Source organism: Odocoileus virginianus, chromosome 7, assembly GCF_023699985.2.
Source record: "Odocoileus virginianus isolate 20LAN1187 ecotype Illinois chromosome 7, Ovbor_1.2, whole genome shotgun sequence".
NCBI lineage: Eukaryota > Metazoa > Chordata > Mammalia > Artiodactyla > Cervidae > Odocoileus > Odocoileus virginianus.
In genome coordinates this window covers 48,508,163-48,532,194 of record NC_069680.1, presented here as the reverse complement: position 1 = coordinate 48,532,194, position 24,032 = coordinate 48,508,163, and the positions used below count along the sequence as shown (strand labels likewise).

General features: G+C 38.6%; 1 protein-coding gene and 1 long non-coding RNA gene across 5 annotated transcripts in view; one reads left to right on the top strand and one right to left on the bottom strand.

Moving 5' to 3' along the window:
• LOC110134594 (uncharacterized) overlaps positions 1-24,032 on the top strand; it is a 484,741-nt gene that overhangs the window by 432,107 nt on the left and 28,602 nt on the right. For both annotated transcript variants that reach the window (XR_011488755.1, XR_011488756.1), the window contains exon 3: positions 23,311-23,527. This is a non-coding gene — a long non-coding RNA (uncharacterized lncRNA). The remainder of the gene's footprint in view (positions 1-23,310; positions 23,528-24,032) is intronic.
• Positions 20,945-24,032, bottom strand: part of BICC1 (BicC family RNA binding protein 1) — a 359,182-nt gene continuing 356,094 nt past the window's right edge. For 2 of the 3 annotated variants that reach the window (XM_070470681.1, XM_070470680.1), the window contains exon 21: positions 20,945-23,576. In XM_070470681.1, coding sequence (XP_070326782.1) covers positions 23,446-23,576 — 131 coding nt within the window. In that variant the 3' untranslated portion in view covers positions 20,945-23,445. The remainder of the gene's footprint in view (positions 23,577-24,032) is intronic. The other variant, XM_070470682.1, reaches the window with a different exon arrangement.

Here is a 24,032-nt window from a genome sequence, read left to right as displayed (position 1 = left end):
CCTGCGATAATTGCAGTTTCTTCTTAATTGGTTGAGAATGATGCATATGGGAGCCACAACCCTTACACTCTTTTCCATGTCAGGGCTTCTTTAGGTTCTGTAGTGATTAGAGAAATCAAAGCCTGCGAATCTCCCCGGAAGGCTGAAGTGCCAGCCAGCCCGTTTTCAGATCCTGCTGAGTGCAAACTCTCTGGAAGAGACTGACTCCCCTCTGCAGGAAATCCTCAGTACTTGGTAAATACCAAAACACTTATATCATCCTATTTTTTCCTTTGAATGGTTTCTGATCTTTACAACTCTCAGAATTTAGCCAGGTACTGTTCCTCTCAATGCCATGACTTCTTGCCATATTGACAGTTTCGTCTGACCTTTCCCCTGACACATGTCATGACAAACCTAGGGTATCTTAGAAAATAAATTGTGGGCTACTTAAAGGGCTCAGAAAGCAATTCTCCGCAAGGATTTGAACCTTCGTTTGATTAAACACTGCCTCCTTCCTACTCAGTGCCCTAGGCGAAAGAAAACAATTCTCCTTCTCCTGTGACCTGCTCTGTCACAGGAGTCTAACATCTCTTTTCCCCCTGTACACCCACCTCAAATTTTATTCCTGAGGTCCCATTTGATACTTGCTGGGATTATCAACCTGGTTAGAGGGAAAAGAAGTGAGTTGTAGTTTAAAGATCATAAAGAAGGAGATGATCCAAGGAAGAAGAGAGGACCTGCAGACTCCTTTGCAAAGGCACTAGGCAGATTGAGCAAGAATTTATTGGCAGTCACTGGCCAGACCACATGGCCCTATGAGTCCATCATTTGCTTCACACACACATGGCCCAGCCTAAGCAGGAGGCAAGGCAGAAAGGATTCTTTTATGATTCTGGCTTCCCTAAAAATCTCCACAAAAACAATAATGATAAAATTATATGCCAAACTGGCTGTTTATTGAATGGAGACCAGTCCATGGGCCAAGTGTGGCTCAGAGGGAGCTCTATGTGTCTTGCCAAGAAGGGGCAATGGGCCAAAGGAAGCATTCTCCCCAATCACTGTTCCAGTGAGAAGACCTATGTCTAATCCCCCAAATCAGGTCACCTCTCCTCATTCATTTTGCTGAACAGTTTAATGTGACAGGCACAAAAATGGAAAGGAAGTTGGACTGGCCAAGTATTTCTGAGCATTCGCAGAGAGCTGGATCAACCTTAGAGGCAAGAACAGCTGCATAATTTGTGGGCCCCGTGCGAACTGAAAATGTGGAATCTCTTATTCAGAAATCATTAAGACTTTCAAGATGGCAGCAGCAGGGCATTAAACCCATCTAAGCATGTCCATGAAACTGGCTATGCCCAGAACCAAGGGATCCAATGAGCTGGGAAGAATAAAGGGAGGCACAATGACACACATCCTATTTTTGTTTGTTAGGAAACATGCCTGTCTTAGCCCAAAGAGGCAGATTTGGTGGTAGACTTCAGGTACCATGACAGTCCGGGAAGATAATTATTTTAAGCCCCAGGGGGGCATGGGCTTCCAGATCCACTGTCACCTCAGTGTTTTCAGCAGCCAGATGCCACTTCCTGCTACAGATTACAACTCATATCTCCTCTTTATGGGAGGAAAACTGTTGGTGTATAAAAGAAGAGAAAGAATATGGCAGTGGCAGAATGTAATGATGTAATGATGAACTTTAGGACATAGAAGCTTAGATTTAGCATACAATTAGAACTTCAATAAGGTGAATAAGTTTTAAAATGGTGGAATTGAGGACTTTACGAACTGGGGGAAGGGCAGAATTCTCATAATGTAATTTTACTCCACCCAAGGACAGTGTCCAACCCACTAATCTATTCTTCAAACCACTGCCTTATACAAATCTTCAGGAAATCTGTGACTGATTTTTGGACTATCTTGCAACTGATGTCTACATGGATGTTTTTAAAAGTTCTAGGGAGCTTAAAGTGCATTTTCCTTAGGATTGCCCCATTTAGAGCTCGCAGTTGCTCTTTGTTATTTACACTTTGAAGAATGGATTTGCCAAACAAAAGCAAATTGCAATTCATCCCTTACTTGAAGTCTTCCGATATTATTCAAAAGGTGAAGTTAGGCTTGAATTTGGAATAGAAAAGTGTTACATTGGAAATGATTATTTAACAGTGATCTGGTCCAATGGTTCCAAAAGGCTGGCTCTCTACACTAATGTGACAGAACCATCTGTGAAGCTATTAGAAAAATATAAATTCCCTGAAATTTTCCCCAGAAATTTTTCAGTCATTAGAGTAGAGCTGGGGAATCTGTATTTCTATAAAACTATTGATTTTAATTTAGTAAACATTAGAAAGAAATAACATCAGCAGAACTCTCACAAGTCATAAAACCAAACACAAAGTGGGAATCAGTCTTTGCAGCTCATACACAGATGGACCTGGGTCTGAGAGCCCAGAGTGAAAGTATCATCATACAAGACCCTTGAGGGACTTCCCCAGTAGTCCAGTGGCTAAGATTCCACACTCCCAATGCACGGAGCCCAGGTTGGATCCCTGGTCAGGAAACTAGATCCCACATGCCCCAATTAGAAAAGATCCTGCACACTGTGATGAAGATCCTGAATGCTGCAACTCAGACCCAGGGTTTTATTTGTTTTTAAATAAATATATATAAAAAAAGACAAGACCCTCTGAGCTGGCACAGGACTGTACACACACAGGCTCACACAACCAGGCAGGACTGTATACATCTGCAGGATGCAGATGTATTTATTTACAAAGGAAGACTTTGTGTCCAAGCTCTGATCATCATTTAACTTCAAACTTGCCCATTCTTTCCACCATGAGCAGGGTGGTGTTCTGTCTGTCCCCTATCTCTCCCCCAGCTAACTGGGAGAAGTCTTAGAAAATCTGAGCAGCCCTTGGAAAGGGAGCCTCTTCACGAAGCCTTGTAATTTCAGGAGTTCCTTTTTCGACTGAAGGCATTTCCACAGCCTGGCTGGAGGATCTGGAGGCAGAACACCTCCAAGGTCCACAAACACAAACCCAGGGATCTCGTCCTCTCATGATGTGGCCTCGGCCTCACCGTAGCATGTTCTCCCGATTTCCCTCTTTCCCTTTTCAGTATTTTATTTGATTCCTTTCCCTTTCGTGTGAACAACTGGTCCTCATAAACCCCAGGTGGCTTGTAGTTGGTTTGTTACCATCACTCCACAAGGTGCTCCATTCGGTTCCAGCAGGCACATCGGTTTGGACATCCTCTTTCCATAACTGTCAGTTCATTTCTCTAGGCTGTAGCTGGAGTGGCCACTGTTTCGGATTTGTTTTCCCTTTTTCCTTCTGAAACTGTATCTGTGTCACTGCCTGTGGTGGGTATTGGGGTGATTCCTCTCTTTAGTAGATTATTAAAATCAATTTCCAAGAGCATCCTTAAGAGGTCAAGGTCTAATGTCTGCTAATAAACAATGGCTCTGAACAAAGTGGCCCGGATTAGCCTTGCAAGGTGAAAATGACAATGGGCCTGCCTCCAAAATGCTGTAATATTACATGCCAACCTCTGCCTTGGAACCCTACAAGCTACCATCTTGAGAACATCAAAGGTATTTTTCGCTTCTAGAGCATGCCAGATCCTAGAGGTACTGCCACACAAAATAAACTGTCTTCCAAGTGACTGAAAATGCTATTTCCCCTCAATTGTAGGAAAGCATAAATAAATGGGACAGCGTGAGATGGAGAAAGCAAAGGGAGAATTTGATACATTGAACACATGGGAGGCACACCCCATATTTCTCTGGGAGACTTATTCAACTTACTGCATCTTAAAGATGCTTGAAGGCACATCCAAATTCTTTGTAGGCTGGTGCAGCTGCTAAAACAGGGGACAACACTCAGTAATTCCACGTGTATCTTTTAAAATACATTTTTAAACTTTCTGTTACCAAAAAAAAAAAAAAAAAGAACTTACAATTGAGTCCTCTAAGAGTGATCTGTGGATAGGTATGCATTTGAGAACTGTTTATTCCTGATCTACAATAAGTACAGGAAATGAGAATAAGCATTTAGAAATGTTTATAGTAACTTTATCCAGCCACACTGTTTTTACTGTATTTTACAGCTGTATTAGTCACATGAATTCATTTTTTCAAATAAATTTTTAAAACTATCTTTTTAATCACATACAGTTGGGGAAATAATGGAATAACAGCCCTGTTTGCCAGGCTCCTCTGTTCATGGAATTCTCCAGGCCAGAATACTGGAGTAGGTAGTCACTCCCGTCTCCGGGGGATCTTCCAGACCCAGGGATTGAACCCCAGTCTCCTGCATTGCAGGCAGACTCTTTACCATCTGAGCCACTGGGGAAGCCCCATGTTTGCATAACCTAGATTTGTTTCTAACAAACTAGCATAAATATAGAATACTTCCTAGAGAAATACTGTGAAGAAGACATAGAACTATGCACTTAAGTTTGCTTTTAAATTATTTCTTTAACTTTCTAACTGGCTTCTCTATCTTGTTAGCTTATTATATTATTGCCTTGAAAGGGGTGTCACCCAGAAAGTAAGATAGATCCATTTTTTCATATTTCTACTTCCTAATTCATAGATATTCCAAAATGTTTGTGTACATTAGGCTTTGAAAAATACAAAGGCAATAAGTATAACCGTTATCATTCCTGGAATACTCTTTTCTAACTCAGTTCTGTGTTCTCTGATATTTTTAACAAGTCTGTTCTTTAAAGACATCGTTATAGTGGTGTGCCTTATTTAAAATTTATTTTATGAAGGTAAAAATTGTAACTTTCCTTATAGCTACCCTGTTCCATATTTTTGATGGAAAATTTTAAGGTAGTTTTACATGTTCTTAAAAGATTTTAAATATATAAGAAAAAGTAATAGAATGGAATTGCCCCCTTTGTTTAAGGATTTAATTCAGGTTTGTGAAACAGAAGGTAGTAGGACTTTTCACTGTGGAGACTCTTTCAGCCCATAGGGAGAATTTAAGCAGAGCAACTTCATTTGGCTGTTATTAGTGTCAGTTAAAGATTCTGGCAAAGAAGAGGGAAAATAAAGGAAGTGTCACCCACCCACATCAACAGACTTAAAAAGCTGGAAAACTTGATTCACAGAGATTTTACATCATATTGCATCAGCAATTTGGACAAAGAGTCAGTAGTCCTTCAGTGAAAAGTTTGTTTGAACATAAACTGTTTTCTAGATGTTTTGCTAAAGTCTTGTAATGTCCAATTCCCACAACCTCTCTATGAGGGATTAAGAAGCACTGAACACAATGAGTTCAGAGTCATTTGTTTTCTCTGGCTTTGAAAAAAAGGAGGGGGCACACACATACCAAATTATTGATCTACTCTATTTTTCCTCTTATAGTTCATCCAAACGTTCTATTATGAAGTTGAAACATTTCAGTTACTGTAATTTTTTCCTAAAGATTCCGGTTCCCACACTGAAATTCTGCCTCCACAGTCAGATTCAGAATCCAGTTCCCAAAATCTGTTCCAAAACGTTCGTGGCGTAACCCTTGAGAAAGGGAACTTCAGGCTCCACTTGTCTCCCTGCAGAATGAGTCAGAGTACTTTTAAAAGCAACAAAAATGTGAAATCCCTTGATGAAGTGTTTTTGAAGTGTCCTGACCACATCTGTAGAAATGGTCAAATATTATCTAACTCAGTTCACTTTTTAAAGTGGAAAACAAGTAAACTTAGCATGAATCCAGGCAAATGATTCCTTCTTAAAGAAAAGAAAAGCTCATTATATACACACAAAGGAACTTGGTGTTAAACCCTGGGGTAGTGGTGGGCCCAAAGGAAGGAGAGTGAAAGAAATGGGTGAAAACCAGGGTGTAGGATTGAGGTGACTTAGAGGGACAAAATGCCATCTGGAAGTAATGAGAAACTCAGGGGACATGACAATTAGGCACACAGTATATGACTGCTAGAATTCGCTGCTTATCCTTTCCACACATTCAGAGAGCTCTGTTATCAATGTTCTGATGAGTCAGAGATTTAAGAGAATCAAAATAGAGCAATCAAATACAGTACAGATTTCTGTACAAAGTGTAAAACCGTCTACCTTCACCTTCAGCAAAGTGTTCTAACTTCATTCTTAATCATTCTGGAGGCAGATCCCTGAGACTGGAGGAGATCCCATAAGACTGAGTCTTATGACTAATGTTCCGGTGCAGGAAATGGGCTTCCCCTCCTGATGCAGAAGGCAGAAGAACACAGTGAAGATGCCTGAGGGGCAAAGAAATCCACCCATGCAGTGAAAGGAACACCCAGTTAGTAATAATGAGCAACAGCAGTTGCTTCACTGCTCACTATGTGTCACACATTATGTAGGATGATTTACACAGGGCCCCTCTTTCCTTTTCAACCATTCTAGAAGGTAGGTATTATTTTTTTCCATTTTATAGGGTGAGTACTCTGAGGCAAAGAGGGATTCTCCTGAGATCTAAAGATAAGATCCAAATGCTTATTTGTCGAAGTACAAAGTCCAACCTCTTCACCACTCAGCCAAACTACCTGAAAGTTAATCTGAATGGCTGTTTGAGGTCAGGAATGGAAGTGACTTACCTGGAACAGGATTGTAAGAGAAAAAACAGAATTAGGGCCTCTGGCAATGACTAGAATTATATTGTGTTGAAAAAACTTCAGTATAGTATCAAAATTAGCTTAAATGCACACTAACATAATTGAATGTATTTAATTAAAAAGTACTAGCCTGGCATGCTGCAATCCCTGGGATCGCACCAACTCTTTGCGACCCCTTAGACTATAGCCTGCCAGGCTCCTCTGTCCATGGAATTCTCCAGGCAAGAATGCTGAAGTGAGTTGCCATTCCCTTCTCTGGGGGATCCCAACCCAGAGATGGAAGCCAGGTCTCCTGCATTACCGGCATTTTCTTTACTGTCTGAGCCACCAGGAAACCCCAAAACCTGTCCAGGGACAGGACAAATCCTAAGTCAATTTAATAATGTATACCAAGATTTATATAACCAGGAGAATGAGATACCCTTGGAAACAGTCATCCAGGGAGATTCCATTTATTCCACTGTTCAGTGCCTTTGGGAGGTCTGTTTTTTTTTTTTTTAAACAACTATACTTCTTATGCTGTACAACATATCCTGCAGATTGTTTTATAATAATAGTTTGTACCTCTTAATCCCATATTTTCCCCCCTTCCCTCTCTACACTGGTAACCACTAGTTTGCTCTCTATATCTGTGGTTCTGCTTCTTTTTTGTTTTATTCAGTAGTTTGCTGTATTTTTGGTGGCTCAGACAGTAAAGCGTCTGCCTGCAATGTGGGAGACCCGGGTTCGATCCCTGGGTCGGGAAGATCCCCTGGAGAAGGCAATGGCACCCAACTCCAGTACTCTTGCCTAGAAAATTCCATGGATGGAGGAGCCTGGTGGGCTACAGTATGGGGTTGCAAAGAGTTGGACACGACTGAGAGACTTCACTTCATTTTGCTGTGTTTTTAGATTCCACATATAAGTGATGTCATACAGTATTTGTATTTCTTTGACTTATTTCACTTAGTATAATACCTTTCAAGTCCATTCATGTTGCTGGAAATGGAAAATATTCTTTTTTTATGGCTGAGTAGTATTATATTGTGTATACATACTACATCTTTATCCATTCATCTGTTAATGGACACAGGTTGCTTCCATATCTTGGCAATTATAAATAATGCTGTCATGAACACTGGGGTTCGTGTATCTTTTTGAATTACTGTTTTTGAGTTTGGGGGATATATACCCAGGAATGGAATTTCTGGATCATTTGGGAGTTCTATTTTTAGTTTTTAAAGAAACTTCTGTACTGTTTTCCACAATGGCTGCATGAATTTGCATTACCACCACCAATGTACAAGAGTTCCTTTATCCCCATATCCTTGCCACCACATTTGTTATTTGATGTTAGCTATCATGACAAATGTGAGGTGATATCTCATTGTGGTTTTTATTTGCATTTTCCTCATGATTAACAATATTGAGCATCTTTTCATATGTCTGTTGGCCATTTGCATATCCTCTTTGGAAAAATGTCTATTAAGGTCTTCTGCTCATTTTTTAATTGGATTATTTGTTTTTTGATGTTGAGTTATATGATCTATTTATGTATTTTGGATTTTAACTCCTTTCCAGTCACATCAATTGCAAATATTTTCTCCCATTCAGTTTGTTCTCTTTTCATTCTACTGATGGTTTCCTTTGCTGTATTTAGGTCCCATATGTTTATTTTTGCTTTTATTTCCTTTTGCCTCAGGAGACAGATCCAAAAAAAATATTGCCACAATTAATGTCAAACAGTATTCTGCCAGTGTTTTCCTCCAGGAGTTTTATGGTTTCCAGTCTTACATTTAGGTTAATCCAGATTTAGTTTATTTCTCTATATGATGTTAGAAAATGTTCTCATTTCATTCTTTTATGTGCAGTTGTCCAGTTTTTGCAGCACCACTTATTGAGGAGAATGTCATAGACTAATTGACCATAAGTGCATGGGTTTATTTCTGGGCTCTCTATTCTATTTCATTGATCTATGTGTCTGTTTTTGTGCCAGTACCATACTGTTTTTATTACTGTACCTTTGTAATATAGTTCAAAGTCAGCATGATTCCTTCAGCTATATTTTTCTTTCTCAAGATTGTTTTGGCTATTCAGGGTCTTGTCTGTTTCCATACAAATTTTTTGAATTATTTGTTTTAGTTCTGTGAAAAATGCTACTGGTAATTTGATAGGGATTGCACAGAATAGGTAGATTGCCATGAGTAGTATGGTCATTTTAACAATATTAGTTCTTTCAATTCAAGAACACAGTCTATCTTTCCATCTGTGCTGTCTTCAGTTTCTTTCTTCAGTGTCTTATAGTTTTCTCAGTACAGGTCTGTTACCTCTGGTAGGTTTATTCCTAGACATTTTATTCTTTGTGATACAATGGTAAATGGGATTGTTTAACTAGATGATAAAAATAAAAATGAATAAAAATGCAGGATTTCTGTATAATAATTTTATATCTTGCAAATTAATTTTGTATCTTACTGAATTTATTCATGAGCTCTAGAATTTTAGGATTTTTTATGTATAATATCATGTCATCCACAAACAGTTACAGTTTTACTTCTTCCTTTCCAATTTGGATGCATTTTATATTTTTTTTTTTTTGTCTTTCGTTGTAGCTAGGACTTCCAATACTCTGTTGAATAAAATTGGCAAGAGTGGGCATACTTGTCTTGCTCCTAATCCTAGAGGAAATTTTTTCAGCTTTTCATTATTGAGATAATGTTAGCTGTGGGTTTGTCATGTATGGGCTTTATTACATTGCCCACTTTCTGGGGAGTCATTATCATAAATGGGCACTGAATTTCATCAAAAGCTTTTTCTGCATCTCTTAGGTGGTCATATAATTTTTATTCCTCAGTTTGTTGGAATGGTATATCACACTGATTGATTTGCAGATATTGAGAAATCCTTGCATCCCTGGGGTAAATCCTAGTTGATCATAGTATATGATCCTTTTAATTGTTTTTATTGCTAGATTTTGTTTGTTAATATTGTGTTGAGGATTTTTGCATCTATGTTCATCACTGATATTGGCCTGTAATTTTTTTTTTTTTGAAATATCTTCTGCTTTGGGTATCAGGGTGATGATGGCCTCATAGAAGGAGTTTGGAAGTGTTCATTCCTTGGCAATTTTTGGAATCAATTGAGAAGTATAGATATTAACTCTTCTCTAAATGTTTGGTAGAATTTACCTGTGAAGTCATCCAGTCCTAGAATTTTGTTTTTTGGGAGTTTGTAAATTACTGATTCAGTTTCATTACTGATAGTTTGTCTGTTCATATTTGCTATGTCTTCTGGTTCAGTTTTTGGAGATTGTACATTTCTAACAATTTGTCTATTTCTCTTATGTTGTGTCTTTTGTTGGCATTTAGTTGTCCAAAGTAGTCTCTTACAATTATTATATTTCATGGTGTCAGTTGTACCTTCTTCTTCATTTCTGATTTTATTGATTTAGGCCTTCTCCATATTTTTTTCTGGATGAATCTTGTTAAAAATACATAAGTTGTATTTTTCCAAAGAGTCAGCTTTCAGTTTCATTGATCTTTCTATTATTTTTTAGTCTTTTTTTGTTTCTGCTCTGAGCTTTTTTATTTCTTTCATTCTACTAACTTTGAGTTTTGTTTGTTGTTCTCTCTCTATTTGCTTTAGGTATAAGTTTTGTTTATTTATCTAAGGCTTTTCTGATTTCTGGAGATAAGCTTGTATTGCTAATATATTTCCCTCATAGAACTGCTTTTTCTGTGTCCTATAGGATTTGGATCATCATGTTTTCATTTCTATTTGTATGTATTTTTAATTTCCTTTTTGATTTCTTCAGTAATCCATTGGTTGTGCAGTAGTATATTGTTTGGCCTTCTTGTGTTTGTGTTTTTTCAGTTTTTTTTTTTTCTTGTAGTTGCTTCTAAACTCTTAGGGTTGTGGTTGAAGAAAATGCTTGATATTATTTTAGTCTTAATTTACTGAGGTTTGCCTAGCATGTGATCTATCTTGGAGAATGTTCCATGTACTCTTGAAAAGTGTATCCTGCTGCTTTTGAATGGAATGCTCTATAAATGCCAATTAAATCCATCTGGTCTAATGTGTTATTTAAGACCAGTATTTTCTTATTACTTTTCTGTCTGGTCTCTTCATTTATGTAAATGGGATGTTTAAAGTCTCCTACTATTATTGTTTGGCTGTCAGTTTCTCCTTTTATGTTTTTTAATAGTCCCTTATATATTGAGATGCTCCTGTGTTGGGGTTAAATATATTTACAATTGTGATGTTTTATTCTGGGGCTGATTCCCTGATCATTATGTGATTTTTGTTTCTTATAATAGTCTTTAAATTCTATTTTGTCTAATATAAGTATTGTTACTCTGACTTTCTTTTGATTTTCATTTGCATAAAATAACCTTCTCCATTCCCTCACTTTCAGTTTGTGTGTTTCTCCCGATCTGAAGTGAGTCTCTTGGAGGCAGCATATATATAGGTCTTGATTTTTTAACCCATTCAGCCATTTTGTGTCTTTTGATTTAAAGTCCATTAATATTTAAGGTAATTATAGCTGTTGTGTTCTTATTTTGTTACTTGTTTGTCAGCTACTTTGTAGATCATTTTTTCCCATTTCTTTTTTTTTTTTCTTTTGTGATTTAATGGCTATTTTTAGTGTTATGTTTGAATTCCTTTTTCTTTTTTGTGTATACACCTACTATAGATTTTTCATTTGTGGTTACCATCAGGTTTTTATATATATACAGGTTTTTATAGTTTTTATATTATTGTTTTCAGTTGCTGATATGTTATTTTCAAATGCATTAAAAAGCCTGCATCTCTGCTTTCCTTCTCTCATTACTGCCACAAAATTACAAAATGAACAGTTCATTGGAAAAGGCAAACATACTGTAAAGTAGGAAATTATCCACACAAAAAACTAGTAGGAAGGTTAAAAAAACGAAAGTACTAAAATCATCTATATACAGAATAAGCAGATACAAGACAATTGACAGTTCTTTGTTTGGAATTAACTTCTAATTATTGCTGTATTTCTCCAGTTTCATTGATATTTAATTGACCTATATCACTGAATAAGTTTAAGATGTACCACATAATGGTTTAACTTTCATATATTGTGAAATGATTACTGCAATAAGTTTGTGTAGCAGCCATCATCTTTATATAAATACAATAAAAAGAAAAAGCAGGAAAAGAAAAAAAAATTATTTTCTTGTAAAGAGACCTCTCAGAATTTACTCTTTTAACAACTTTCTTATATAGCAGTGTTAGCTACAGTTATCATGTGGTATATTATATTTCTAGTACTTCTTTATCATAACTGAAAGTTTGTATCCTTTAACCATGTTCCTCCAAAATTCTTCCCTACCCGCTGCCTCTGACAATCATTAGTCCTTTTACTATGAGTTTTTTAAAATTAGACTGTGAATGTAAGATCATACTACATTTGTTTTTCTTTGTTTGACTTATCTCACTTAACATAAAGCCCTCAGGATCAATCTATGTTTTTGAAAATGGCAGAACTCTCTCATTTTTATGGCTGAATAATACTCCATTGTATATATTTACCACAAATTCTTGATCCATTTATCCACTGATGGACCCTTAGGTTGCTTTCGTGCTTTGGCAATTTGCAAATAATATTGCTACTGTGAACATGGGAGTGTAGATACCTCTTAAAGTTTGTCTCTGTTTTCTCTGGATGTATTTCCAGAAGTGGACTTGCTGGGTTATATAATAGTTTTACTTGTAATATTTTGAGACTCCTCCATTCTGTTTTCCACAGTGGCTATACTAGTTTACAGTCCTACCAATAATGTACAAGGATCCCTATTTCTCCATATTCTTTCCACATTTATTTTCTCTTGTTTTTTTTCATGATGGCGATTCTAATGGTCACGAGGTGATACATCATTGTGGTTTTGATTCAGTTCTGTTCACTCAGTCATGTCTTACTCTTTGCAACCCCATGAACCGCAGCATACCAGGCCTCCCTGTCCATCACCAACTCCCAGAGTCCACCCAAACCCAAGTCCATTGAATCGGTGAAGCCATCCAACCATCTCATCCTCTGTCGCCCCCTTCTCCTCCTGCCTTCAATCTTTCCCAGCATCAGGGTCTTTTCAAATAAGTGAGCTCTTCACATCAGGTGGCCAAAGTATTGGAGTTTCAGCTTCAACATTAGTCCTTCCAATGAACACTCAGGACTGATCTCCTTTAGGGTAGACTGGTTGGATCTCCTTGCAGTCCAAGGGACTCTCAAGAGTCTTCTCCAACACCACAGTTCAAAAGCATCAATTCTTCAACACTCAACTTTCTTTATAGTCCAATTCTCACATCCATACATGACTACTGGAAAAACCATAGCCTTGACTAGACGGACCTTTGTTGGCAAAGTAATGTCTCTGCTTTTTAATATGCTGTCTAGGTTAGTCATAACTTTCCTTCCAAGGAGTAAGTGTCTTTTAATTTCTTGACTGCAGTCACCATCTGAGGTGATTTTGGAGCCCCCCAAAATAAAGTCAGCCACTGTTTCCACTGTTTACTTTCTATTTGCCATGAAGTGATGGGACCGGATGGCATGATCTTAGTTTTCTGAATGTTGAGCTTTAAGCCAACTTTTTCACTCTCCTCTTTCACTTTCATCAAGAGGCTCTTTAGTTCTTCTTCACTTTCTGCCATAAGGGTGGTGTCATCTGCATATCTGAGGTGATTGATATTTCTCCCAGCAATCTTGATTCCAGCTTGTGCATCATCCAGCCCAGCGTTTCTCATGATGTACTCTGCATATAAGTTAAATAAGCAGGGTGACAATATACAGCTTTGATATACTCCTTTTCCTATTTGGAACCAGTCTGTTGTTCCATGTCCAGTTCTAAGTGTTGCTTCCTGACCTGCATACAGATTTTTCAAAAGGCAGGTCAGGTGATCTGGCATTCCTATCTCTTTCAGAATTTTCCACAGTTTGTTGTGATCCACACAGTCAAAGACTTTGGCATAGTTAATAAAGCAGAAATAGATGTTTTTCTGGAACTCTCTTGTTTTTTCAACAATTGGCATTTCCCTAATGACTAGTGATGTTAAGCATCCTTTCATGTATTTGTTGGTCATTTCTGTATCTTCTTTGGAAAAATGTCTATTTATGTTTGTTCCCGATTTTAATGGAATTATTTTTTTTGCTATTGAGTTTTATGAGTTCTTTATATATTTTAGATACTAACTCCTTATCAGATACATGGATTGCAGATACTTTTTCTCATTTCTAGGTGATCTTTTCGCTTTGTTGTTACTTTTGCTGTGCAGAAGCATTTTGCCTACATATAGTTATAGTCCCACTTTTTGATTTTTGCTTTTGTTGCTTGGGTTCTAGGAATCATACCAAAAAGTCATTGCCAAGACCTATGTCAAGGAGCTTTTTTCCCATATTTTCTTCTGGTAGTTTTACTGTTAGTTTCAGGTTTTACATTCAGGTCCTAGTCCATTTTTAGTTAATTTTTGTGACTGGTGTAAGACAGAGGTCTAGTTATATTCTTCCACATGTGTCCAGTTTACTGAATACATTGATTAAACGTAACAGCTTTTGGTGAGTTCTTTAGGATATTCTACATATAAAATCATACCATCTGCAGAAAGAGGCAATTTTAACTTGTTTTCCAATTTTGATAACTTCCCTGGTGACTCAGATGGTTAAGAATCTTTCTGCAATGCAGGAGACCCAGTTTCAGTCCCCGGGTCAGAAAGACTCCCTGGAGAAGGCTTTGACTACCCACTCTAGTATTCTTGGCTGGAAAAACCCATGGACAGAGGAGCCTGGTAGGCTACAAAGAGTTGGATATGTAGAGTTGTGTCCAACTCTTTGTAGGAATTGCAAAGAGTTGGACACAACTGAGTGACTAACACTTTGAACACTTCTTTTTCTTGCCTGATGTTCTGGCTAGAATTTCCAGTACTGTGTTGAATGGAGTGGTGAAGGTAGGCACCCTTGTCTTGTTTCTAATCTTAGAGGAAATGTTTTTAATCTTTCTCCACTGAGCATGATATATTACCTGTGGGCTTATCACATGTGGGCTTTATTATGTTGAATTTCTTTAATACCTAATTTGTTAACTTTTTATCATTAAAAGATGTTGATTTTTTTAAAATACTTTTTCTGCATCTATTGAGATGATCATACTTTTTTCCCTTTTGTTTTATTAATGTGATATATCATATTGATCAATTTGTGTATTTTGAATCATTCTCGCATCCAGGGACAAATTCCATTGACCATGGTGAATGATAGTGTGCTGCTGAATTTGCTTTACTTGTATGTTATTGAGCATCTTTCCTTTTATATTGATGAGAGATATTGGGTCAGTAATTTTCTTTTCTGATAGTGTCCTTTTGTGTTTTGGTTTCAGGTAACACTGGCCTTGTGAAATGAGTTTGGCCATGTTCCTTCCTCTTCAATATTTTGGAATTGTTTGAAGAAGATAAGTATTAGTTCTTCTTGTGTTTGGTAGAGTTCCCCCTGTGAAGCCACCTGGTCCTAGACTTTTGCTTTGGACAGGGATGGGGGAAGAGTTTTTTGACTACCAATTCAGTTTCATTGCTAGTGATTACTCTGTTCAGATTTTCTATTTCTTTCTGATTCAGTCTTCAAATATTTTACGTTTCTAGGAATTTGTCTATTTTTTCTAGGTTATCCACTCTGTTGGTATATAACTGTTCATAGTATTCCCTATGATTGTTTGGGCTTCCCTGGTGGCTCAGATGTTAAAGAGTCTGCTTGCAGTGAGGGAAATGCAGGTTCAATTCCTAGGTCGGGACGATCCCCTGGAGTAGGAAATGACAACCCACTCCAGTATTCTTGCCTGGAGAATTTCATGGACAAAGGAGCCTGGCGGGCTACAGTCCATGGGGTCACAAAGAGTTGGACTCGACTGAGGGACTAACACTTTTTTTTTTCTTTTGATTGTTTATATTTCTATGATGTAAATTGTAAGTTCTCCTCTTTCATTTCTTTTATTTGGGCCCTCTCTATCCTTTTCTTGGTGAGTCTGGGTAAATATTTGTCTATTTTGTATATTATCTTTTAAAAACTAGTCCTTATTTCATTGAGCTTTTCTATTTGTTTATAGTCTTTGTTTTATTAAGGGTGTTTGTGGAGTTCTGTTCTTTCATTTGTAACATATCTTTTGTCCTCTCATTTCATTTGACTTCCTGTGTTTGTTTTTATGAATTAGGTGAAACAGTTATTCCCCCAGTATTGAAAACATGTCCTTGTGTTGGAGCATCCTTATACAGACTACATGTGTCTTGTGGCTTTGGAAGGAGGACTGGAGCTGAAGTGGTCATGGGCCAGCACTTTTCCCAGGGCATACCAGGGGAGCCACCTTGGTGGCTGGCGGGTGGTAGCGGGGCCAGATCCTGGTGCATCCAGGGCTTCTCTCAGGTTACACTTTGGTGGGGGTGAGGAACACTCAAGCCCAGCTTGGACCAGGGCTTCTCCTATGGTATACCAGAGGCTATGGCCTTGGTGGGTAGAAGGGACTGGAGTCTGCACTCAGAACAGGGCAGAGGGCATGCTGTCTTAAGCTGACTAGAGTGCCAGGTGCTTTTTAATCTGCTGACTCTATGCTGGAACTCAGAGCAAGTGACTCTGAGTTCCAACTGTCCTGGTTGTAAGCTCCAGTGGTTTTTGGAATCAGTTAAGGGGGTTTATATTCCCAGTTCCAGTCCCCAGTGCTGAGGTACTCTATTTGAGGTTTGAACCCCTCACTTCTTCTGGAGGACTTCCAAGTTTGTGATTTCCCTTTCTGCTTGTGGGTCACCCATTGGGGCTGTTGGTCCTGACTAGAATGCATCTCTGCCCCACCTAACCTGTCACAAAGATTTTTTCATATATCCTTAATTATAGAAGAGGTGTTCTGCTAGTCTTCAGGCTGTTCTGAGAAAACTGTTCTATATGTGGTTTTAGATTTGGTGTGTCCATGGAGGAGTTGAGCTCAGAATGTTCCTACACTATCATCTGCGTTCTTTTCATTCTTTTTGCTCCTATGACTAGATAATATCCTATTTTTCACGTTGCTGATTCTTTGTTCTTTATGGTCAAGTGGGTTTTTCAAGCTCTCTATTGAATTATCAATTCATTTATTCTTTTTCAGATCTAGAATTTCCATTTTGAGTTTGTCTGTTTTTGTTTGTTGATGTTCACGTTGTTTGGTACTGGTTTCTATTTCTTTGTTAAACTTATTTTGTTCATGCATTTGTTATTGTCGTTCAGTTGCTCAGTCATGTCCGACTCTTTGCAACACGATAGACTCCAGCACGCCAGGCTTCCCTGTCCTTCATTATCTCCTAGTTCAGTTCAGTTCAGTTCAGTTGCTCAGTCGTGTCTGACTCTTTGCGACCCCATGAACTGCAGCACACCAGGCCTCGCTGTCCATCACCAACTCCCAGAGTCCACCCAAACCCATGTCCATTGAGTCGATGATGCCATCCAACCATCTCATCCTCTGTCGTCCCCTTCTCCTCCTGCCCTCAATCTTTCCCAGCATCAGGGTCTTTACTCAAATACATGTCCATTGTGTCAGTGATGCTATCTAACCATCTCATCCTCTGCACTCCCTTCTCCTTTTGCCTTCAATGTTTCCTAGGATCAGGGTCTTCTCTAGAGTTGGCTCTTTACATCAGGTGGCCAGAGTATTGGAGCTACAGCATCAGTCCTTCCAATGAATATTCAGGATTGATTTCTTTAGGACTGACTGTGTTGATTCTCTTGCAGTTCAAGGAACTCTCAAGAGTCTTCTCCAGCACCACAATTCAGAAGCATCAATTCTTCGGCACTCAGCCTTCTGTTTGGTCCAACTCTCACATTTGAATGTGACTACTGGAAAAACCATAGCTTTGACTATATGGACCTTTGTTGGAAAAGTGATGTTTCTGCTTTTTAACACACTAAGTTCACCACAGCTTTCCTTCCAAGGAACAAGCATCTTTAATTTTCATGGCTGTGCAGTGACTGTTAGCAGTGATTTTGGAGCCCAAGAAAATAAAATCTGCCACTACTTCCACTTTTCCTCTTTCTATTTGCCATAAAGTGATGGGACCAGATGCCATGATCTTAGTTTTTTGAATGTTAAGTTTTAAGTTTCACTCTTCTCTTTTCACCCTCATCAAGAGGCTCTTTAGTTCCTCATCACTTTCTGTGATTAGCCTGGAATTATCTGCATATCTGAGTTTGTTATTTCTCCCAGCAATCTTTATTCCAGTTTATGAGTCATCCAGTCTAGCATTTCGCATGATGCACTCTGCATATAGGTAAAGTGATCTGGTATTCCCATCTCTTTAAGGAATTTCCCCAGTTTGTTGTGATCCACACAATTAAAGGCTTTAGTGTAATCAATGAAACAGATGTTTTTCTGGAACGCCTTTGCTTTCTCTACGATCCAGTGAATGTTGGCAATTTGATCTCTGGTTCCTCTGCCTTTTCTAAATCCAACTTCAGTTCACATACTGCTGAAAGCAAGCTTGAAGGTTTTTGAGCATAACCTCACTAGCATGTGAAATGAGCGCAACTGTCCAGTAGTTTGAACATTCTCTGGTACTGCCCTTTTTTGGGGTTGGAATGAAAACTGAACTTTTCTACTTCTGTGGCCATTGCTGAGTTTTCCAAATTTGCTGACATTTTGAGTGCTGCACTTTACCAGCATCATCTTTTAGAATTTGAAATACCTCAGATGGAATTCCATCACCTCCACAAGATTTATTCATAGTAATGCTTCCTAAGGCCCACTTAACTTCACACTCCAGGACGTCTAGCTCTAGGTAAGTGACCACACCATTGTGGTTATCTGGGTCATTAAGCCCTTTTTGGATAGTTCTTCTGTGTATTCTTGCCACCTATTCTTAATTTCTTCTACTTCTGTTAGGTTCTTACCGTCTCTGTCTTTTATTGTGCCCATTCTTAGATTACTTTCCTAATTTCATTGAGTTGCCTGGCTGTGTATTAAGAATACACATAGTTCACTAAACATTTTTAAGACAATTAGTCTTAATTCTTTGCCTGATGTTTAACAGCTTTTCAGTTATTAATTTCCTTGCATGGTGTCAAATATTTACATAATGTTTTATGACCCTTGATTTCTCACACTGGTTTATTTGCGTAAGTGGTCTCCTTTTCTGTCCTTTGCCGATTCACCTTGGCAGAGGTAAGTTTTCACTAGTCAGTTCAGTTGGATTTCTGGGCATGTTTATCAGTAAGGTCTTTGGGCAGGTGGGGAGCTGCAAAGGATCTATTTGGGGCAAGGCAACTGTTTGAGCTCTTAAGGTGGGAGTGAGGCTTGTGCCACTAGCCAAGAAGAGTTGGATAGACTGCTGCTTGGTTCCCTGCCCAAGGGATATGATAGGATGTGCTCCACATTTGCCTGGAATGCCTCCTCTGAGAACCTGAATCAGGCAGACCTGCACCCCACTGAGAGTTCCCTGGTCAGATTGTGCTACGTTCTTGGTTCTGCAGGTGATGCTTGTTAAATGGCCATGACTGAGCTCTTTACTCAACAGTAAGTGGGGCAATGAAGTAGCTTGCCTTGCAGGAGTGCTGGACAGGACCCAAGCAGTGGGTTTGGGGACCAAAATCTGATAAAAGTGTACACTAATTACCTTGGTCATTTGTTCTGCAGGTGGGAAAAGCCATGGGTTGTGGCTCATGGGTTTTAAGCAACACTGTAAGCAGGACTATTGGAGGGGCTATGCATTGTGCTCTGGTTAGGTTCCCTGATTAGGAAGCCCGAAGGAGCTGTGAATTTATTTCCCTTCCTCAGTGCAGTGGGAGGAGCATCTCCAAGACAGTAAGTGTCTCTGTTTGTGGTATTAACTCAAGCCAATCCATGGCCGAAGCTCCCTGGCCAAACAGGGTTGCTTGCTTTACTCTTGAGGTCAGCTCTGCCCTTCTTCCTCTCAGGCTGAGTACTACTGGGTTAGTCAGCCAGTTCCAGGTGTTCTGCCAGCCCTTCGCGCAGATGGGGTGGGCAGTCACAGTCTACAGAGGGTGGGGCAGACCAGGCTCCGGAGCCTGAGTTCCCTGGTCAGACTGTGCTACCTTCTTGGTTCTGCAGATGAGCAAAGCTGCTGCTTGGGACTACTACTTGGGCACTGCAGATAGGAACACAGACTGCCAAGATCCAAGGGCTGGTTGTTGCAAGCCCCTCTTATCCATGAATAGTTTTTAGTTTTTCTTTTAGGGGAAATGAAGGAGGAATGAACTGTCACCATCTTGGTGATACCATTCTCTATGACTGCATTCTCAGACTATCCTCAGGGGTAGAAACCTCATGTTCTTTCAAGGTAAATCTGATTTCTAAATATGGCAGAGTCACCTGGAGTCAAATCTAAGAAGTGATGCATCATCATATAAAGCTGTACTATCACTTTTGATCACACACTCCTTTCAAGAATGTGATTAAACGAAACATAGAGGAGGAAAGGAGGCTGTGAATAATATCGAGGATTGAAAGCACAAGCCTGTTTCTATAAGATGGGTACTTTCAACCATTTTGTCAAAAAGCATGATTTCTAGACAGCACTCAAGTTCCCTTGGAAAGCTGTAAATGCATGGAGGCCTGTGTTGAAGGGTAGATGTTTCATCCTTCAATCCCTCTTCATCAGTTCCATCTTTCTTCATTTCAAATGTAAGTTTAGTGAGGATAAGGGTTTATGTTTCATTTACTGGTGTTCTTCGAACACGGCCTGTACTTAGCCCTCATTTAAGTATTTGTATGATGAATGAATACTTGAATATTGGGTTCACAGTAATATTTTAGTTATCAAAAGAACTATTGTGCTAGAAACAATTTTTAAGAACCACCAGCACAAGTAATTCAAGTGGGGATAAATCTGGGAGTATAATGGCTAGGGTTTCTTTGAGATTTAGACAAATATCAGAATTAATAGTCCAGTATCCATTCTGTTTGAGAATAAGTTCAGACATACTCCCAGAGCAGGGCACAACAACCATTCAGTATGCTGGCACAGTCAGTCTCTGAAATGGGAACCTGGGTCAGGAAATCCAGCATCACTTTAGTAAGGAGCTCCTTTGCTGATGGATGAGGTTGTCAAAGCAATCATACACTTGAGTCTGTATTTTTAAAAAAGAAGACTGAACAAGAATAAAACCTGTTTCATCTTCTTACTCTTTCTATACGTACCTACGAGTGGCCACAGAAACAAGGATTGATTACTGGTGCTGGATTCTCTGGCTAAAATAAAGTGCATTAGTTTTTGGCTGGAAATGAGGACTGTCAATGCAAAACAAGAGTATGGACAGTGGATATTTAATTCTACTTGCAGAAATGTCTTTCAATTCTGCTGAGAATAGAAAAGTTAGAAAACAGAGACACATTTCATGTAGCAAGAGCAATACAAAGGGGTTATATAAATTTATTTTTCATATAACAACTGATTAGTTTAGAAAAATTCCCATTTTCAATGTTTAATTCCATCTCTCATTTTTTTAAAAAAATCACTAAAAGGACAAAACCCACACAAAAATACAATCTGTATCTGTTCTATATTTACAGATAACCGGTCACTATTAAGGCACAGATTGGTTAAAAACATTTATTCAAATAATCCAAATATTTTGTGCATCATATAACACTGACAACACCATATACTGTAGCGTCATACTCCCTTCATTGCATCGAGAAAGTGAGAAAAGTACTTTCCAGTGTTTTTATTTTTTTTAGCCACTCTATTTAACCTAAGTTTAATTGGGGGAGTTTTCCCTTTGGCATAATATCAAAGCACTGTTCATAAAACCTATATCCACTCAATACTACAAATTCATTCCATCTTCCTCCTGTTGCAAATGCATGGTGGAGAGTTGGGAAAAGACTCCAAATGACTATTTTGCGGGGGCCAAGATCTTATTAAAGAAATGATAAAATTTAGAGTATTTTTGCACAGGAAACAAATCTGGAATTCTTATTGTACGCTGAATGTGTGGCATGATGTGTTCATATAGCCGTATATGTCAGGGAGCTCTATGTGCTGATCTGCATCCATGTTCCCCGTGTGCAGGATGATTCCCTTCTGTTTGCAAAGGCAACAATTTAGTTCTACATCCATAAGCAGATACAGTTCCTTTTAGGAATGGACATCCTTTTAGTGCTATTATAATTGATAACTTTATGACAGGCCCAGTACCTATGCCTTCAAGGTAACCAATACTTTTTAAGTGAAAATTTTCTGTGTGCAATATTTCTCTCTTGGTTTTTGTTCTTACTTTAATGATTAGCCAAGTATTTCTTATCCCACATTTGTATGAAAGTCCCCAATTGTTTGTATGACTCTAACGCCTCTGTGGAGAGCACCTGACAGTGGTTTGTGTCCATGCAAAAGAAAGTCTTGAATACTGAACATAAATAAGTCATTACAGTACAGGTAAGTCACCACATTTCCTAACGGGAAAGTTTTCCAACAAATTAATACACTTGGAAATAATATTGCTTTGAAGAAAGAGAGGCACTTAGTGATTGTCTTCATGGATTGAAAACCCTTCATAAATCCACAAAAAGATGTCTGAAAAGACCTAGAAAACAACGTTGCCTGATTTCTTGGACTTTCACAGTATCAAGATTGTTAACAATGAGTTTAGCCGCTTACAGAACAGTCATACTTTTCCTCCTTCAGAACTCTGCGGTCTTTATAAACTGTCACCCTAGACAGAGACTTACATAGACCTTTCCAGTCTCAAGAAAGACTGATCAGTCTACTTCAAGCAGACTGATACGGTTTTAGGAAAGTCCTGTGACCATATGGAGCACAGCTAATGTGTACATAAGGATAGTATTGTATTTTTTTCCTCCTCATGGCAACAGTGCTGTCTTGTCAGATGATTATTTGTCTTTTTTAAATAAAGTGACAATCTAGGGCTCCAGTTATTGAATGCCATCCATTCTCTACCATAAATCTCTAGTAGATATCAATTTAATCTGTTATGTACTGTATGCTTATAATATCTAAAAAATAAAAGTTTGATATAAATAAGTGTCCTTTAGTGGCAGTATACTAAAAATAGCCCTTTGCCTTCAGACAACCATTAAAATCACTTTAGCAATAAAGGCAGCAGCTAAATATGATGACTGCAAAGGGTTAATATTGCAAAGTCCATTTGGTCTTTCTTTGCTCGCACCTGTTCCAGTGAACTTGGTTCATGATAAAGTATTTCTAGGATGTTGACATAAATGAACAGAACTGGTCCATAACCAAGTGGAGTCACTTTGGTTTCCCAAAGTCACAGAATATCCTGCACAAAAACTAATAATCCAGTACTATTTCAAATAAAAGTTTAACGCAGTCAGAAAAATGTGACTAAATCTGATTTGTACCAATACATCAGGTGACATAAAAATGAGAGAGAGATAATTTCCACAGGACAAGAAATTAGAAAGTGTAAAGTGCTGAAAGACCTCAATAATTATTTTAAAGCAGTACCAGAAAACCCCACTTTGATTATTAAAAAAAAAAAAACCCCAAGTACTAAAACAAGCAAAATACAAACAAAATAACTTCTGTGTTTTCTGGCATCCCAGATGTCAACTCATCCTTCACGTTAAGTAAAAAATCAGTGCATATGTTATATCGGTAAATAAAGAGAAAATAAAGCCCTACCCCATATTGCAAATTCTGTCCAGTTGCCATTAGGAAAAAAAAGTAATCCACATGTGGCACTTGATATGCTGACATAAGAACATCTCTCTTTTCTTCCCTCTTGGCACAAAGTTCAGGTGTGAATAAGATGCTTTGGTCCTGATACCAGACACCCAGAATGCTGAGGACGGTGTGCAGTGAAGGCCGTTCACAGATCTTCTGCATCCGACTTGACAGAGTTGGAGGGCATGTGCCTGGAGGGTACTGCTACCAGCGGCCACTGACGCTAGCAATGTCTGAGTGATACTGACGGGGTAGCCTCCCACTTGCTCCACCTTCCAGGAAAGAGGTGCGTGTATTTGGCGGTTCAAAGAGCTTTCTTCGGTTTTTATTTAGTTCTGGAGAGAGAAACAGAGACTTATTAGGAACCCAAGGGAGAAGTTCTATAGTCTTCAGGACTTGGCAGAAGAGCTCAGAAAACAGTGATGCGGTAGGTTGTGGTGGGGCGGGGGAGGAAGTCCGGTAGGTAGGCAAAAGGAAAACCTTTAAGTTGACCATCAAGAAATTTTTGAAATTTTTGAAATGCTCAAAATCAAAAGTCTGATATGAAAGGTAGCATGTGTAGCTGAGAGAACCAACAAATCATTTTACTGCAGTTTATAAACTCCCTGGGGAATATGTAATTCTCAGAACCCTTTCAAACCCAAATATACAAAATAGTTTGACCTACCCTAAATGTCCTTTCAGAGGCAAAGGGAGGGAGATCATCAAAGTTGGTGAAAGGTATATGACAGGATGTATTACCAGTGACACAGAACATTATTACAGCTCATTAGACTCATCCATGTCAAACA